The sequence below is a fragment of the Nematolebias whitei genome, chromosome 1, assembly GCF_014905685.2.
Source record: "Nematolebias whitei isolate Nwh7 chromosome 1, NemWhi1, whole genome shotgun sequence".
In the NCBI taxonomy this organism is placed as follows: domain Eukaryota; kingdom Metazoa; phylum Chordata; class Actinopteri; order Cyprinodontiformes; family Rivulidae; genus Nematolebias; species Nematolebias whitei.
Window position 1 is genome coordinate 31,849,199 of NC_056498.1, and position 19,701 is coordinate 31,868,899.

General features: G+C 42.6%; 1 protein-coding gene across 4 annotated transcripts in view; it reads right to left on the bottom strand.

Annotated features, from left to right (window-relative positions):
* The window catches only part of pcdh7b (protocadherin 7b), a 164,761-nt gene extending 146,636 nt beyond the window's left edge, over positions 1-18,125 (bottom strand). For all 4 annotated transcript variants that reach the window (XM_037676419.1, XM_037676410.1, XM_037676402.1 and 1 more), the window contains exon 1: positions 14,758-18,125. In XM_037676419.1, the coding sequence (XP_037532347.1) occupies positions 14,758-17,838 (3,081 nt within the window). In that variant the 5' untranslated portion in view covers positions 17,839-18,125. The remainder of the gene's footprint in view (positions 1-14,757) is intronic.
* Positions 18,126-19,701: the final 1,576 nt, after the last annotated feature.

Genomic DNA, 19,701 nt, shown 5'->3' on the forward strand with positions numbered 1-19,701 from the left:
GGGTAAGGAAGTGTGAGAAAATCAGAGAAAAGGAAACACATGAATCGAGGTGGAGGAGGGTACGTCGCCGAGAGAATGGAGTGTTAAAACAGAGATGATGAGAAGCAGAGAGCGAAAGAAAAAGCGAGCTTTGAGGGGCAGATGAGGATGACAGCAATCTGTGGGAGGGAGGAAGAGAGAGAGGAAAAAATCAGGCGTTCTTGACAGAAGCAACATGGCAGGATCACACAGCTATTTTTCATTCACAGTCCTCTGCATTCGCACATGATTTCAAAGGTACCCAAGCCCCGAGGAACCCTTCCAGCAAATTCTGTTTGTCAATTTTTCCAAGCCTGTCACTCCCGTTCCACGTATCAGCTCGTGTCGCACAAAAGGGCCTCCTCCTCATGCAATTGTTATTGCGTCCATGCAAGGTAAACACATGAGGCGGCAGTGTCCATTACCCCCGCGATGCATCACTCCCAGATTCCACTGTAAGGTGACAAACATAAATTGCAGGAAGGACACCTGTATCGAGAAGAAAAATCACATGAATCCTGGGAAATGAGTTGTACGAAAAATACTGCCCCGTCACTTCGACTGTGGCAGTTTGGAGTTAAACTAGTTTCTTGGCAATCCGCGGCAGTTTTCTCCTCTGGCCTTCTCAGTCTCGAGCTCTTCTCTATCTTTTCTGGATGTTGATAAAAACATCTCCGACTCTGACAGGGTCTCACCTTCAGAGACATACATGAAGAATCAGACCCAACCACCACAGGCAGGCAGGAAAAATAACAACTAGCACCTGTGGAAGATGCAAAGACCCACCTGCCTTTCTTTTTTCTTATTTTGCCCTTCGCTTGCAGAGGCGCACACCATTCACTGCCCACAGTGCTCATTATGAGGTCTGACACAAAGTCTGCCAAGACACCGAGGCTAGTAATCAAACAGAAACCCTGGTGTGTTTCTAACAGCAGCCTGTGCCTTCTTTTTAAGACCAAGAGTTGGGGTGAGCATTGTATTCAAAGAATCTTCTTTAGACTTCCACTGCATTCAGACAAAAAAACAGCAATTTTTTCCATACTTCAATATGCAAATTTGCATGTGTGCAAGCAATTCTGCCACAGTTTCCAATCAACCACATTCATGTCGCCACACAGGCGAAGTCCCACTTTATTTGGCTGCATGTGCACCGAGAGTCGTTAATGTGAAGTGTTGCTGCTAGACGCAGTTGGTGTTGGTTCTGCAGGCACGTTCAGGCTCAAGCGCGCAAACATGGCACCTCTTGCTATTCTCTCCAGTTGTTCCAGCTAATGAGTTTCCTGCAAACCTCAAAACCAAAACCTTTATATATATATATATATATATCCATGCATCAAGCTCGCACACTTCAGGTCATTCGGCTAGTATAGGTATTCAACATTCTTCCCTTTTTGATCCTTGACACCGACTCCTTTAATCTGTCTCAATGAATTCATTGATATTCAGCCATTATTCTCCCAAGATATGAGATGAAATATGGACAACTTGTTTCATCTGTCTTTAAGATTCATGGCTGTTTTATACTCTGGGGACGACTGAAAACACTATATTTGAATGTGCCACATCAATGACAGTCTTGACCTTGCAAGGAGTGTCGTTCTCAAAAGGGGCTGGAAAAGTGATTGAAACCTTTTAACTGCTTTTGTTTAGCGGCATTATGTTTATTTTCACCTTTTTGTTCAAAAGATGATGCAAATCCTGTTTTTAGACCAGATCCAATTTGTATTTTGCACAGCTTCCAAATACTGTATGGATGTCAATAAAAGGTTAACCAGCATGCGGATTGCTCGTAAGTATTTCCAAAGCATGAACCTTGAGTTAAATAGAAAGCAGCATTGTGCATCCACTGATATTTTGTCTCTTTCTAATATAATTACATGAATCAAGGACTCAAAGAGGAAAGGACAAAGTTGCATCTGAACGCACTCTAAAATGAAGAGTAGATATGTTCGGCCGTAATGCACAAGGCTGTGTTTGGCAATCGAGCAGCGTTTCAGAAAAGAAAAGAAAAACTTATAGTAACTGTGAAGCACAGTGGTGGAGGAATGATAAAATGGGCTTGTTTTTTTTTTTTTAAATCACAGGATCTTAGCACCTTGGGCAGTGCTTAATTTGACAGGGTGTGTTCCAGTAACCGTTGGCTTGGATCCAGTAGCTCGCAGGCTTACTAATAATAAAGTTATGAACAAATATGACTGCCTTGAATGGATAAAACTTATATTGGATATGTAAAATGGAAATAATTACATAAACACTCATTTTAAACAAAATAGCCATGATCTGCCCCTTCAAGTAGCATTTCCGCGTCTATCCTTAAAAAAATTATCCGCCTCTAAAAGAATGATGGGGGTGAGTTCCTAGCTAACCAGGCAGTCATACGTGGGCAGGAGCCCACAGGCAGCCGCAGGCAGGCGCCTGGACATTTCACATGTGGAGTCGGACAACAATGAGCAGGGACAGTGTCGGCTTGGAACCATCAAGTAAGGGGGAGGTGGGGGATTCTTGACTTAAGTGGAATGCTTACAAATGTAGGTAAACGTAGATGTTTAACAACCCATTAAAATACACCAAAATGCAAGAAATCACATCTATTTTATTAAAAATTTTCTGGGGGAGGACCCCAGACTCCACCCCCGACCAGCCCACCCACTATTTACGTTCCAGCACTGATAGGTTTACAAATTAAGCCCTGCCTTGGGGTCACTGAATAAAAAAAAAAAACTTATGCAGAACAAATTTTTTTTTTTTTTTTTGTCAAATGGGGCCAACAGCTAAAGCTAGGTTTAAGCCTGATCACAAAGTATAAAAAATATAATTTGCACATCAACAAATCTAGCAATGAATGTCTGAAAACAATAAGATCAAGTTATTTCATGATCCTTAAATGATTGAAATTCTATGACAGTACGTCAAAAGAGCTGAGCATAAATAAATGTCAGCAAATCTTCCCAACTGAACAATCAATGGGAAGAACAGTGGGCCAAAAATCTTTCACAAGGATCTTAGAGACTGTTAAGGTCATACAGACCATAAGGATACCCAAGGAGTTGCGCCACAAGGGTAAAATGAACCCACAGTGGTAAAAGAAATTGCTGCCAATTTAGTGTTAAGGGGCATTTATCTTTTTAAATACTCCCGATTGCCCAGATGGCTTTATCAAAACAGTTCCCGCACTTAATTAAACATTACACTAATGCTGTTGTGATATTGCGACCTTTATATGAGTCAAATGACACTCCTGAACTCAGCCTTGGCTGGAAAGTGTCTAAAATACTGGGTAAAAGCAAAATGGGAGAACGTCTTTTAAAAAGATTTCCAGCCATAAAGCCATGAGAGATGTTGCAGTGGGTGTGGGTAAATGTGTTGGAGGTATATTGCCATCGTAACAATAGATAGCCCACTAAGGATTCCTGTGCAAACACAAGCATACGGTTTAAAGAGCAGCTGAGGACCTTAGCCGGTATGTCTCCGTGTTCAAACAAAACCACTCTGGCATAGATAACGGTGGCATTTTAAACATAAATTACAAGGTCTCCGATTGTCATGTCATGTTCCTGATTCACTGGGAGAAGAGTCTGCCATGGCAAAAAAAAAGCCTTATTCAAAGTGATTCAAAAGAGACACACACAGAGACGTAAATCTTTCAAATGTGCAGTGGAAGGCAAAGGAGGCAAGAGCGGTTATGCATGTTAAACACATTTGCTTAGACATCAAACGATAGTCTGCAATTGGCTTCACAGGGGGAAAGTCATCTGCGCTACTCAAACATTTGCAGCAGCCGTCACAAAATTCTGATGGCGATTAAACAAACTAGCAGCACTTTTGTGGTCTGGCTAGGGATCCCCTCCCGCCCTCCTTAAAAAAAACACTCGTAAAAGTCACCCATATGTGGGGCACTTTGCCACCTGTCACAGTCACGCTGAGCGCTCCTCACGTCACCGGTTCATGAGAGCTCTCCACTGCGTTACGGGGTTCCTTTATGCGCTCATGTTGTCAGCACTTGGCCGCCTTCCACTGAAGACTGTTATTAATATATCATTACAGGCAGATTAAAGTGATGAATCTGACGTTAATTGAAGCTTATTAAGCAAAGCCTGGGTTTGAAAAAAGTTGTGGTTATAAAAAAAAAAAAAAAACGAGTCGTGTTTAAGCGGTTTTGTTTACCATTATTCTAATCATTTTACCACCCCCAGACGTGTCAACTTGATTGATATCCTTGCCTCTCCCCCAATCCCAGACCTCATCAAGCTGGTAGAAAGCAACACGAAACATAACAACATTCCCTATTTCCCCCCTCGCCTCTGTGGTCTGGCTTCCCCACCCCATCCCACCCTAGGCACTTTTCTCTACTGAATCTACTCTGTAATTTACAATTGGCTACTGTGTCCCAAGTGAAGCACTGGAGCACCTCAGAGTAAATGAACCATGTCAAAGACCATTTTTTTTTTTTTTCAGTCTTGATTACAAACACTTGTTTGTCTTCTTCATTAACCCTAACCCTAACCCTAACCATGCAAAAACCACAGTTCAGAAGATGTTTTCATTCAAGAGCTGAATGGGTTATTCCCAAATCAAACTGGCCACCAGTTCTTCACCAATGTCCAGTTTGATTGACTGTTAGTAGGTATTCCACAGAACAATGTTGCCGTGAGGCAATGGAGAAATACCTAAGACGACTCCATCTCCGAAGCTGGTGTGAGAAAAGGAGCAAAAGGTGAAACTTAAGCTAGATAATAAACAGGCTATAGGGCAAGGTGCCGCAGATCAATACTTGAGACCATATTAAATGTCTGAAGCTCCTCAATCCACAAAAGAATTTGTCTGGCTAAAGCCAGCATTACAGACATGGAAAGTTTATATTTCACTTTCCAACGGTGCTGTGTGATGGGAATATGCAACATATAATGCAACACTATTTACTTTGCACATTGGCATCGTAATATAAACTCCACTACAAATTAAATTATGCATGTCGTAATTACTGTGTAGTCTGATAAAATGGCTGAACTGCCTAGTTGCTTGATTTACAGACAAGGTTTTTCATCATGTCTTTAAATCTACTGTACACCACTATGGTGTGTAAAAAACCCCTCACCAAAAATTGGCTTTCACTGGAGAGCCCGACATTGAACATATGGACGGACATCACAATGGACATATACAGGTTGGAGAGAATAACTGCAGGAGTAAACAACAAAAAAGACTGATTTACTTTACGCTGGAAGAAATGGACAGGTTATATAAAATCACACAAACCAGATCTAGACCTAGCAATTTCTGAATGATATACTGACTGTAACAAAAAAAACACTTTCACTCCCTTTGTGTTATTGTTTATGTTGTGTTCCTTATTTTTGTTGTTAAAAAAAAGGGCATTTAAATTGATATTTTACTAAGAATTGAAGTGGGTGTATATGTTAAATATGTTTATAAATGTCAATAAAAATGTATAAATAAATAAAAAATCTACACCACTATGTAAAATTAAAAACTACTAAAAAATGCTTAAAACATGGTTAATGTAACAGTATTTAATAGATCTTTTACATTGCCATCAATGCTCCATTAGCTGGTTATTCTGGGCAGAAATGTGACATTCCTGTTAGAAGTGGCCCCTAGGACCTAGACAGGAAGAAACCAGTAAAGATGATGGATGGATGGATGGATGGATGGATGGATGGATGGATGGATGGATGGAAGCAAACTAAGTATTTCATGAAGGGGACCTTAAAAGACAACAAACTAAAGCTGAATGAGAACGAGATATTCCTCAGCTATCTACAGCAGTGGTTCCCAACCATGATCCTTAAGGAACACCATCCTGCATGTTCTTGCTGTTTCCTGCTCCAACACACCAGAGTCAGTGATTTAAGTTCTGCAGAAGCCCATTAATCACACGTTCATTCAAACCAGGTGTGTCAAAGCAGGAAAACATTTAAAACATGCAGGATGGTGTTCCTCAAGGACCAGTGTTAGGAACCACTGATTACAGTAAAGGAAACAACACAAAAAAACTTTTATAATAGGAATCCAAAATAAAGCAGCGAACAAGTAAATGAGTCTAACAGGAGCTCTTTGAATCCCAACATTTAAGAGTGAAAGCATTATAGTCTTTGCTCCACGTCTTCGTGATTAATGACTGAAATTGTGTTGTTATCAAATTCACTGCCGCCGTCCTTAATTAAAGTGTAAATTAACACTGAACCAGGAGAGAAACAGTTTAAATCCATGGCAATTGCAAAAACATTTAAAGAAAATTCAATAAAATTAACAATATTAAAAAAACAACAACTTTAAACTTAATATTTAATGCAAAATTGTAGATGCCTCGGACAGAAACAGATTGCAAAAGGAGAAAGTAAATTGAAAAATTTGAATTGGGAGAAAGAAAAAAAAAAACAGCTGAACTTCATATTTCATTTGATTTGACAGCAGCCACCATGCGAGGCCTGTCGTAACTCCTGCTGCCCTGTGACCTTCATTCTTCAGCAGGCAGGCAGATTCTTCCCGGCTCAGACAAGATTTATCGGGGCTGGCTAATAGCCTGCCCTCTGCCAGGTAAGACAGCATCGATACGGGGGCCTTCTGCTGCCCCTCTGCCAGCGCTTCGCTAATGAATATTTCTGCCATTTCGCACACATCCACTTTAATACAGGCGGCGTGTGAGTATCGCAATCGTGTCCGGTCACTCCACGATGGACAAACATGTGTAAAACTTGGAGTCGACAAAAGGCGCGCCATCAACTTCTTGTACATATTGTGAGTTTTCAACAAAATAAAAGTCTTGCTCGAGCTTCAAAGCTCTGTCTGCCTCAGTGCGCATGTGTGAAGAGTGGATCTGTAATAAACCAGACACACAGACAAATATAATGAACCGCATCCCTTGGGTAAACACAAACACACACACACACACACACAGGATATTGAAACCCTCTCAGGCATGTCGCCGCTCGTGTGCCTGGCACGCAGCATGATGGAGAGGCTGAACTGTGTGCCCCCCCCTCTGTTTGCTCTCGTCTCCAGCCCTCACAGGACACACAAGCGTACACACACAGGCTCATACTGTACACCCACGCATTTCATCACACCCATCCACATGTGCATGGACACAGCGAGCGCGCCCGCTGAGAACACAAACTTTCACACGCACATGTCCCCCCCAGGCTTTGATGGATTGTCGGTGAGTGCTCTACCTCCTGTTTCATACATATAATCTCATTTGGGTGTGTGTGTGTTGGAGGGGTGCACATGGTAGAAGCTGCACAAAAATGGGACTAATATAAATCGTCAAGCTGTCCTTTTCCTCCACTTTCACAAGTCAAGTCATATCCGGTATCGTCTGCTGCTTAGAAAAATACGTCTGACTGTAGCCTGGTGATAAAAAGTCATACGGATTGGAAACAACTTCAAATGTATGTTTTTGTAGCTGACAATTCTTACTTTGGCTAATTTAGTCCAGAGTTTTGACTCCATACTAATGCTTCGAAATACAGAAGAGCCCAAAAGAGCAAAAGGAGCGAAGAAAAAAGGTACTGGAACGGAAAAGTCTTTTCAAAAAGTCCAAATTTGAAACCAACAATAAAAGTTGCACATCTTAAATGTCATTAATTACACTTAAATTTCTCAACTTTTCCCTTTCAATGCATCTATAAGCATGTCGTATTATCTAGTCAAGTCCATCATTTTCGTAAATCTTCGATGCACTCCAAAAAAAACCCCCACAAAAAACACCTAAAAAATACCTACTACCTATTGTTTTGTTGACTACCCACCAATCGTTATTGGCTTGACAAGAATATACATCTAAAATGTCAGTAGATGTTTCGGCTAAAACTGAGATAAACTTGGTCTAAAAGTGAAAGTACATCTAAAACCCGATTTTGCAAGAACATTTAAGCACCACCGTGTCTCGCCAGAGGCTTAGGATGCTATCAGCCCATTAAATGGCCGTTATTACTGGTAGTTGTTATCATCCCCATAGGTTGGGTTCAGACTGTCCCTCCTACCTCCTAGTAGGTTTAAAGTTGCATTGTTATCCCTTGTAATGTACAACTTTGCACGCACGTAAAACCAGAAGTTTTTTTTTTTTTTGCTTTATTAAACCCTTTTCCTAAACCTAACCTTACACCTGACACAAAGCAATGACTGTAAACTTAACCCCCTTACTCTTGAGCCTAAACCTAACCCCAAGATCCTTTACTCTTAACCGAACCACATGTGACCCTATTATCAGTGCTAAGAATGTACCTTTAAACCCAATAGGAGGTACAGGAGGCGCAGTCTGAACGCAACCTATGGGGATGATAACGACTAATAACAAACATTTAATGGGTGATAACATTTAAAGTGGGTGGTCTTGCACTGTGCCCTGGCCAGGACATAGTGCAAGATATATATATTTTTAACCTCCCCTCCCCCTCGTGTTTTCTCTTTTCCATACTTTTGTCTCTATTTCGTTCTAAAACCAGTCTCACTTGTACATGAGGCTCAGAAGCTCAATGTCATTAGTCTGTATAAATAAAGGTTGAATGAATGAAAGTGGTTAGGTCTTTGCTTATCCCACTGAATTAACCAGCCAACAAAGACTGTTGGTGCCACCACCAGTTCATGACTTGTCAGCCCTTTTTTTTTTCCAATTAAATAACTCCAAATTGTAAATCAATCATCAGTAATCAATATGTATTTGTATTGCTTTATTTTACATTTAAAGTTATAAATCATTGTGTTTTTATTTGCCTATCAGATACAACATTATCAGTGCCCCTCCCTGGAGGCACAACAAATTATTTGCAGCTACTCAATATCAGTGAGAATCATACATTAATGTGACACCCAAAGCTCGTGGGAGGCTTTGATGACTGATGGCAAGAAATTGTATTGGTGGTAAATCATAAAATGTGTTTTTAATTTAACCAGATGTGTTACCGGCACTGTTCAGAAAAAAAAAAAAAAACATTTACTGTACGTATTTGTGTATGTTACAGATATGTATTTAATCAAAAGTTTAAAAAAATATTTCTGTGTAGATATCTCACATTGCAACACGGACACCCACAGCTTATACACAAGTGCAGCCTATATATGTCCAAAATTATAATTATTATTGTTTAAATTTAGTGGGCGTGGCTTATATTTGGGTGCGCTCAATAGTCCAGAAATTACAGTATTTAGTAAAAATGTATTGAGTTTTTGTTGGTAAACTGTTTGTTACTGATCTAACAAACCCACACTATCTATATTGTACGTACATTTGTTTTGGTGAATTCATCATGTGACTTGAAAGTAAACGGCACAATACAGTATTTGATTTTTTTTTTTTTTCTTCACCTGCTCTACTTTTAAAATAAAGTTCACTTTGACCTAAGGAGTTTATCTCAACAACTGGTGGGAATTTAAAATTGGCACTTTGGGGGAAAAAATAATACACTTGGCTTTGACAAGGACACACGTGACAACAGGGAAGATGCTGAAAAGGGCTTTAAATCATTGCTTCATAAGAAGCAATGATTTAAACGGACCCCGCTGGCAGCTCCCTTGACACCTGGGACCTGTCCGAGTAACGCTGTCAGAAAGTGATACATCTGATTCATCAGTATGGTGTTTTGACTTGTCAGAGAGGGAGGGGAGAACAAAAAGTGCACACGCAGATTCAAAAACTCCCTTGCCACTTGCTTGGATCAACAACGTGAAAACAAATGGCCTGTGACCTTTACTGCAAACCAGGTCCAAAAAAGAAGAAAATCAATTTATTTGACTTTGCCAGACACGATAGCTATTTTGACGAGCTACAATGTCCGTAAAAGCAACGCTGTTATTTTGCCTATTAGTGTTATGGACAACAAATCTTTCGTTTGATCCGTGTTGTGATCCAGCACCTCCATAGAGAACTACTCCCCAGGGTTGTGCAGCAGTGGAGCTAAGTGATGTTCTCATTTAGTGGATTCTGGCTTTGAGAGTCGATACAAGAAGACAGCTATGGAGAAAACAACTCCGGCTAGCATAGCGTATCATAAACCTTGGGAGTCCTGTAAAAGTCAATTTACTGAACAAACTCCTAACAATTGCCGTGAAAAACAAGCCTGCAGTACAGGCGAGTGTGAGGTGATTGATAGTGCCTCAGGAAAAGGCAAATCTGCAAATATGAATCGGCTTTATCCTGGTGAGCCCTATCTAATGTGATCGCTGCTGAGTATGAAATGAAATTCCATTTTCAATGACAGCAAATTGAAAGAAGCGGTGAGAAGAAGGTGGCATCCTCAACACTGCCACTTACAATCAGTGGCATGGAGAGCAATCAAGGTGGCGTGCAGCTTAAATTTCTTGTCTTGTTCCTTCCTCACTTCCCCTCTTCGCCTTTTCCCCCCATCTATCATGACAAGTGTTGAGGTTTCTTCAGTCATGAGAGTTTATTTGCATGTGACTGAGCTCAATGGGCACGTGTTTGTGGGAAGACGGAAAAGAAGAAAAAGACCAGAAGCAATGCTTTTCTAGCTGTTGACTATGGGTAGAAAGTGGAAAAAGCCTCAGTATTAAAACATTATGCAGAGTAATATTGCAGGCACTACAGCAAGCAGCCATGGCAATCTCTTTGCAGTTTTCTCCACCATTTCTGCCTGCGTATCAGGTATGTCTAATCCTTAGATTAGTAATTGCCTCAGAGCAAATGCATTCAAATCACCCCAACAAAATTATACCAGAAAATGCTGCCCGCTGCAATTTCATGAGTATTACTTTGCTCTCTTACTCCTTCCATTTTCCTTTTCGGAACGTAAACAACAAAAAGCCTGAGCAGCAGCAGATTGAATTAAGCCGTAATAGATCCAAAACAATTTTGATAACATTAGCCACAGTCAGCAAGACCAAGGACAAGCGTTAATATTAATGTGGCAATAAACAAACCAGCTCACTGCGTATCGGCTTATTTCTTGCTAAAGGCTTCCCACATGCTTCTTCTGGTTTTTTCTTGTGACACTATCCTGGATTTTAACGTAAGGTTTTCTTAAACAATAATAACAACAACAACAAAAAACTGTCTCAGTGACCTATGCTTCTCTTGGGCATTCTATGTCCTTACTGTGCTAAACGAGTGACTTACTTTCAAACTGGTTTCGCAGCTTAAACCCAAAGCCCTTAGGGGGAGTTTGGTACCTTTATGTGTATGTTTTAATTTATTTATGCACAAATAGCTTCTGTTTAAAACCAAGTATCCCATAAGGGCCGCTTTCAACTGGGTCACTTGTGGCTTTTTTCGTAAGTGTTTAGGCAGCTACATTTCTTAGCTTGAAGCAAATGAGCTCCTAGGCAAAGTGTTACATTTCCATATTGGTTTCCTGATCTGTCCGGAACCTCAAGGGCAGTCACATCCAATGTTTTGGCTACAAACACCACCCTGGTGACCTCTATTTGCATGGTGATATTGTTTGTTCTGTACGAGCAGGCCGGAGAGATGGGGAGGGGGCTGCCCTTTGCAAATTAGTTGCTTCGCAGATGCATTTGGCTTGAGCAGGAAAGCAGCAACGTAGGACCCAAGGAACAGCTGGTCAAAGCAAAAGGAGTGGTGGGGCAGGGAGCGCTGGGAGCTGAGTTAAGGGCAAAGTCCTGTTCATCTTGCCGCATCAGCCTAGAGGCAAGAAAACCTGGTTTAAGTGGGCGGATCAGGCCTTCGTTTGCCCTGAGGGGCTACTCTGCAAGAGTTCAGAACCCGAGCTTCTGTGGCTCACTGCTGATTAAAAGTGATCCACCTGGGCATGTGTAGTGCTTTGAAGTACAATGAAAGAACAAAAAGCTGATGGGCTCTACTAATTCGATAGCTAAGTGATTTCATTTCTCCCCACATAACGGTTGGACTGTGTTATTTTCTGGCACAAGTCGGAACAGGAGCTACTGCCAAAAGTAATAAAGTTAAGTGCTTTGTTAAGAGAAAACACTACTCATCAACCTCTGAATGCAACTGGCATGCAAGAAAGAAACGTATAGAAAAAAGTATTGAATAAACATGGTCGAAACAGGAAAAATTATCAATAGCATGTCCAGTAAAGGTGAAATGTGACCCTCAACAGCTGCTAGGGGACAACCTGACATCTTCCCCACACTTACCCCAGCTTAATGACTGTTTAAATGTCTGATGGGCTAAAAAATAGGTTTGCCTCACTGATAAACTCCCCCAGTTGCCTGGTTACCTGTCCAAGCAGGTTGCCTGCGCAGATATTGTAAGATTAGGTGGGCGAAAAAGAAGAAAGACAGAACCCGATACCTCAAGAGATTACAGTCAACGTTCAAGCCCTAGTCTGTCTCCCTCCACTGCCACCCTGTCCTCTTTCTATCTTTCCGCCAAACCAAGTCCTTTGGTGAAACAGAAGGGGCCATTCTCTCCACCCTTAACAGGGCCGTCTTTCTTGCGCTTGTCTCTATCTCCTCCCACACACCCGCTGAAGAATATTCCATATCATTACTTTTCGTATAGCTATCACATCAAACAAGATCAGCCACATCCCAGGCCAAATGTTATAAAATGGTATACACGCAATTAAAAAAATATATGGTTAAGGCAAAAAGAAATTCTAAAACAAATCAGTGTTTTCTGTTTGCATGGGAGTTTTGTCACTAATCCTTATTTTCCACAAAATTTTCAGATGCATACACATGTCCTTGAAATTTTCATGACGCATTTAGCTAAAGTGACCCATAGCAGACAACATAATATTTTTAGATGCAGTGTTCCTAAAATCAAGCGCACGACCACTTCACTGCTTAATCTATTAAAGAGGTAGCTTTTAAATGCCATAATTGGAGCACATGAGCAAACACGTTCTCTTCATTTTGATCTCATTTGGAGACATTAAACTCCACCCAATTCAACCCTGCAGAATACAGGAACAGCCAGTATTTCCCAAGCCCAAGGGGTATGAAAAGGTAATCGGAATACCAGCTTGCTATTGTACCTTAAATGCCAAACGAGCTGCACCGCATAGTAAACATGGATGATATTACCTTGTGGATGCTTTGACATTCTATTGATATTTAAGATTTCAAACTTGAAGAAAAAAAAACTCCTTTGGTAGGTTGCAAACCGACTTAAGTACAGCCCATGAGGGTTTCCGCAGCATCAATGTGGAGAATAAATAAATAAATTATATAAACGGAGCATAGTGACACACAATACATGCTGCTGCTGCGGCAGCAAATAGAGTGCCCTTTTAATTATGCAGGAGACATCCGAAAGCAACAGCACTCCTCACACTCTGGGAAGCAGTTCAGTGAATACACAATATTAGAGGCTGTAACTGACAGAGCAAGGAGGGAAAAGAGAGAAGGGAGGGCCGTAAAAAGGGGACTAAAATTATTTGAGAGGAAGAATAGCATGAAAGGAAGGGGAGACAGGTTATAGAGAGATGAGATTGAAGATTAAAAAAAAAAAAAAAAAACGGCAGGAGAATAACGTTGTAAAGGGTGTGATGTGGGGAACAGGAGGGAAAAAAGGCAACGTGGAAGATGAAGAGATGCAAAGGCCTTACTAAATATGAATGTCCAAAGGAGTGTTTGAGCAGGAAAATCAACAATGAGAATCTAATGTAAAAGCTGAACAAAGCAACAGTATTCAAAGAGAGAGCGAAAACGGAATGACAAAAGTGTGTGTGTGTGTGTGTGTGGGGGGGGGGGGGACTTCTGAATTCTAAAAGAGCAGTGCTGAAACCAAGTAAGAGAAAGATCAATAATTCATTAGAGCGTAGTGTACCTGGATATTGTTCTTTTTCCCTGAGAAATGAAAATCAGCTCATTTCAACAAGTTTAAACTTTATTCCTCTACATTGTTGTACCTAACGCCGAAAAATGTTGCCATACTAATATACACATACTGTGCTAAATTAAGCTTGCATTTTTATTTTTATCTTTTTAAGTTCCAACAAAGAAAACGAGAGAAAAGCATAGACTGGAGAATAGGGTAAGGCTAACTGGAAGGCGGAAGAGAAGCCGATGACAAGTATTTGTAGATAGGCAAAAATATAAAGGAGCATGATCCTGAGGTGCACTAAGGGAGGGGATATAAAAAGCCCAGTTTACACTGTCAGGTCAATGAATTAATGCAGACCTCAAAGCAAAAAAGAAAGTTAATGTGACCTTCTGGGTGGATAGGCATTCCCATACACACAGACTGTAAAAGTGACTGACGAATCAATCAAACCAAGCTACACTGACAATACAAACCTTTTTTTATATATATTTTTGTTCTCTTATACAATCCACAAGAAGAAAAGGCACAGACAGAGGGCAGGTCAAGGCATGACACAAGTAGGAGGGAGAGCTGTGGACCCCTGCCGCACACCCTTTTGGGATAAAATAACTGCAAACCAAATCCTGATGTGAGCTGTCTACAACACCCTGACGCATACTTGCCAGGGTTAGCAGCTGTGACACCCTTGACAGAAAAGGCTACTTCAACACATGCTGTGATGAAAGTAAAAGAAAAGTTGGACATGTTTGGTCAAGTGGTAACAGCATCCCCACAAAATCTAAGCTAAACCTCTCATTCTTTTCAATATTACATGTGAATGGCACTCCAAACCAAAACAGATCAATACCCACTAACTTGACAGACATTAGCACCATAAAGGCAACACGACTACTGAGACTAGCACTGTCAGAAAGCATTATGGTGGAAGGAACACTAAGAGGAAGAAGCAGAAGACATTTAAGAGTGGTGAAGGGAAAACGAAGAGACATTGAGATGCATCTTCTTACCTGTTTGTTGTATTTGTTGATAGTTTGAGTGCTGTACTCGGAGCAATGGTCAGATCCAAGAGAAATGTTATCTCCGGTGCCAACAAATGTATTGGCAGGAGGCAGGTCCTGAACTGCTTGGTGCTTTTTTCCAGCTGTTGGTGACTGTGGATGAAGCTGAACAGTGGGAAGTGGTGAACTGGACTTGTAGTGCCGTGCCAGGTCTGGACTGCCCGGCCCGCCATTGACCGAACGGTAGCGACCCATGCCAGGACTGTCAGAAAGCTTCTCGTTGACGCCATCATACCGTTGCCCATTGGGTTTGGAGGCCTCTACTGTGACAATACTACTGTAGAGAGGCTGTTTGGATTTTTGCTTCTTCTTATCTTTCTTGGGCTTCTTAGATTTGTCATGCTGCTGTGGCGTAAAGAAATCTTCATGATCCTTCTTCCCAGCCTCATAGCCATTCTTATTTTTTGGGCGGCAATAACGGGCCATGACAACAACAAGTATGATAAGAATGACTGTCATAATGCCTGAAACTACTCCAATCACGATGCTTAAGCGTTGTTTGCTTAGATCATAGTTGGGGTCACCTGCAATGTTGGTGTTAAGAGATGTGCTTAAGCTTTTAGCCACCTGGGCCTCCACAATAGATGAATTGTAAATAGTCTCGTTAACATACACGTGAACCAGAGTGGTGGTGCTCTGGGAAGGCTGCCCACTATCATTCACCTGGACCACAAGTCTGTGGAGGCCATAATGCTTCTGCTCCAGCTTTGCCATTAGTGAAATGACCCCAGTGCCCCCATCAATTTCAAAAAGCTTGAAGGGATTGCCCCCAATGATGCTGTAGTTCAGGTCTGCATTAATGCCAGTGTCTGTATCAGTGGCTATGACAGCTCGGACTACTGTTCTAATGCTACTGGAAGGATGAAGCAGAGTGAAGGAGTTGTTTATTGGGAAGGTGACTGTTGGTGCGTTGTCATTTTCATCCATGACGAAGAGTGAAACCGTAGCTGTGGCAGATCTGGGTGGGTCACCACCATCCACAGCTTTAACACGAAATGTGTATGTGGTTTTTTGCTCTCGGTCAAATGACAGGGTGGAAAAAATAGTTCCAGTTTCATTCTCAATAGAAAAGATCTCCTCTTCTTCTTCAATGAAAAGACCCATCTCTGCATTCTGGCCTTTATCTGCATCAATCACCGTAACCATGCCAACTGGGCTGTTTGGATCAAGATTTTCTTTGACATAGAAGGTGAAAACATCTTGCATGAACTTCGGGTCATTGTCGTTCTTATCGGCCACAAGTACAACCACAGTCGCAGAACCCTGAAGGGTGTTTATGCCCTTATCTTTAGCTATCACTTTAAATTCATAGCGTTCTGTTTGCTCTCTATCCAGAATGGTGTTTACTCTGATGTCTCCACTGTCTGCATCAATAGAAAAAATCCCATTTACTGATGAATCTAGAGAATAGGCTAGTTCTGCATTTTTCCCACTGTCTGCATCAGCAGCTGTCACTCTTGTCACCCTCTCACCAGGCGCATTGTTTTCAGGAAAGGACACCTCTACTACATTTTGACTGAAGATAGGAGGGTTGTCATTAGTGTCACCCACTTTGACAATAAGAGAGTTATTACTTGCCAGACTGGGACTTCCAGAGTCCACAGCCACTATGACCACATTGTATTCCTGTGTGGCCTCATAGTCCAGAGGTGCAGACGTGTGGAGGAAATACTTCTTTTTATTTTGCTCACCCTCCATCTCACTGGCCGGTTTGAGCTGAAAGGGAACGTCCCCAACCACTGTGCAGGTCACTATGCCATTTTCCCCCTGGTCTCGGTCTGACACCTGAACTAAGGCAATGGGCGTGTCCACCACCACATCCTCAGCAACATTGGCCACTCCGTCTTTGAGGAAAATGCGTCCAATTTTTCGAATTTCAATGGCGGGAACATTGTCGTTCTCATCCTTGATGTTTAACACAACCGTGGCCTTGTCCGTTTTGGGTGGTTGACCTCGGTCACGGGCCATTACGGTGAACCTCAGTTGACTCACTTCTTCACGGTCAATGCGGTGCAACACACTCAGCCACCCAGTGCTCTCATCCAACCTCAGCAGCCTCCTTACAGACTCTGTGGCTGCCCCAAACACATACTCGATTTGACCATTAACCCCCACGTCTGCATCAGCCGCTTTTAGCTGCAGGATAGGGGCGCCGGGGGAGCTGTTTTCTGGCAAGTCAGCCTCATACACACTTTTCTCAAACCGAGGGCTGTTGTCATTCACATCAGTGATCATAACTCTCAAAATGGCCTGAGAGGAGCGAGGGGGGTCGCCTCCATCTCTCACACGTAACGTGAGCTCATAGGAGTCTCTTTGCTCTCTGTCCAGGGCCCCCTTAATGATGAGTTGAGGCTGCTTCTCCCCATCAGTGGTGTCAGCAACTTGCAGTTCAAACACACTGCTCCTGCTCGCACCGTCCTCAAATCTCCTCTTCCCAGAGTACGAATCCCCAGACGACCCCATGCGTCTCGAGTTCTCCCCGTTGTCCTGGATGAGCTCGTATCTCTCTATTCCATTCCTGCCAAAATCTCTGTCTGTGGCTGTGGGCAACAGATAAAGGGTTCCAATGGGTCTGTTCTCCTCCACAGAGAGGGTCAGGACAGGGGACGGAAAAGACGGAGTGTTGTCATTTATATCTAATATGATGACTTTCCCCTCGAAGAGGTCAACCCAGCTCTGAGCTGGTCCGATGACAGACACTTCAAAATCTATAAAGCACTCGTTTTCATCAAAGATCATTTGGCACTGTTGCAGTTTCTCACGATCTATTCGCCTCTCGTTGGTGCTGAGCTCACCTGTGATGTTGTCTATTTTGAAGAATTCCGAGCCAGACTCTAAGGTGAATGTCACTTCCCCCGACCCGGCAACTATGCCCAGGTCGGCGGCAACGTTGCCCACTCTGACATCGGCGGGTCCCTCCTCAGCCAGGCGGTACAGGAGCACTTGCTTTGCAGCGGGCTGATGCACAAGCAGCTGCAAAATGAGCATGCAATAGTAAAAATAGTCCACTGCAGTAGTAGTAGTCCTCATTGTTCACCCTTTAGGGAGGGAAAATATGCGTAAAGAAGTCCAACAAACGATTAGGAAGTGTTTAATTGGAAGGGCAATGTCATTAAGAGGCTTTCAGGATGCGTGAGACTCCATTCTCCGGATGACTTCCTCTGGTTTGTGCTGCAGTGTAAAGCAGCAAGTGCACCGGGGCTTTCCTCTTCTCTCCTTTCCTCCGTCGGCACTGAGTGTTAATTCATCAAAGCTTCGTTTAAAGCAACATTAAAAAAAATAATAATAATAATCTTAAGGCAACGGAGAGAGGTTGTGCGCGCGCTTTGGCCTCTGAACGCCACGGCGCGTAAAAGTCGTATTATAGTCCGATCAGCAGCAGGAAAAAAAAAAAGTGGATTCACTTCATTTTAATTTTTTATTTTTTTTTTACTCACAGTTTGTGGGTTTTCTTTAAATCTGAAAGGCGAGGCGGCACAGTATCCCTCTGTCCGATGGGTCCGCAGATGGGAGAGAACTGGTTTCCAACTCCTGGCTTTTTTTACGCGGTGATGAGAGCCGGACTGCGCAGGAGAGCTCCCTCAGCAAAATAACCTGTCCGCTTCTCTCTGCTTCCTTTTCTCCCCCACTGACACTTGCAACTAGCAGAGTAGTCTTGTTTTTTACGAGCCACAACTCCACTTGCAACCCAGGAGGTTGATTAAAAAAAAAAAGAAGAAAAGAAAAACAAAGCCGCGTTCAAATGATCAAAACTGAAACTAAATCCGACGCTGCTGGTTTATCGTTTCTTTTAGGAGAGATGTGTCCAACATGTTCAGCGCGCGCGCCTCTCTCACCTGCAGACGCACCGCATGTGTTGGCAGCCCCTATCTGCAGCGCGGAGAGAGGGATTCACAAATGATATTGCAGTCGCTCTCTTTCTCTCTCACCCCCCCTCCTTCTTTCCTCACTCGCTTTCAGGAGCGCACGTAAACAGGGTCGAACTTGGATCTCGATCGCCCGGGTCAAGACCATTTTGGACCAAAATGTTCAGCAAAAAATACAACACATGATGGGGATCGTTGTGTTTTGATTTGCTCTTTATTTCCACTTCACATTCAAAAGCAGCACAGTTTATTCCAGTCGCTGGGATTTCTCTTTAAATCAGTTTTACGCACTATCTTTATGGCGAGACGGGCCGGTCCAACACCCCCACCTTCCTCACACACACCCTACTAATATATATATAGCACTACACGTGTGTGGTCGCTGCATCATGCGAGCCCCCCCATTCTCTCCCTCTTTTCGGGGGTCTTCTCTCCGGTCAGTCCACTCCTGGAATCTGGACGCATGCGTTTTTTTACGCAAAGAAAGTGCAGCCAAAAATGTCTTTTTTTTAATGCACAAACATACAGTTCATCTCCATCCAGACGTTATCTGCGCGAGTCATTCATTCGGCCACTGCGCCACCCCCCCCCCCCCCCCTGTGTATGTGTGTGTTGGAGAGAGAAAGAGAGACGGACAGAGCGCAGTGTGTGTGTGTCCATTTAGTTCTTTATGGAATAGATGCGTGTTTTCAGTTGCATTAACATTCGCAGAGGTGTTTCCTTATTTATCCTTATTTATTTATTTATTTATTTATTTGATGACTTCTGCAGCCAAATGTGTTAAGAAATGAACGTGTGAGGATTTCCTTCAACTTGCGCAACATTTGCAGCGGACGCTGTGTTTGTGTGTGAAATTATACAGGAGGGAGCGTAATGAGAGAGAGGGGGGGGGGGGGGGGTGCGAGGATAGTAAGATGGGGAGGTTGGGGGTGGGGGGTGAGGGGGGTGGAGGGGTTCAGCAAACAGCTGCACCTTAGAGTGAATTCCAGCAGTGGCGTTATCCTTTGCTTACGAGCGCCCTCTATCG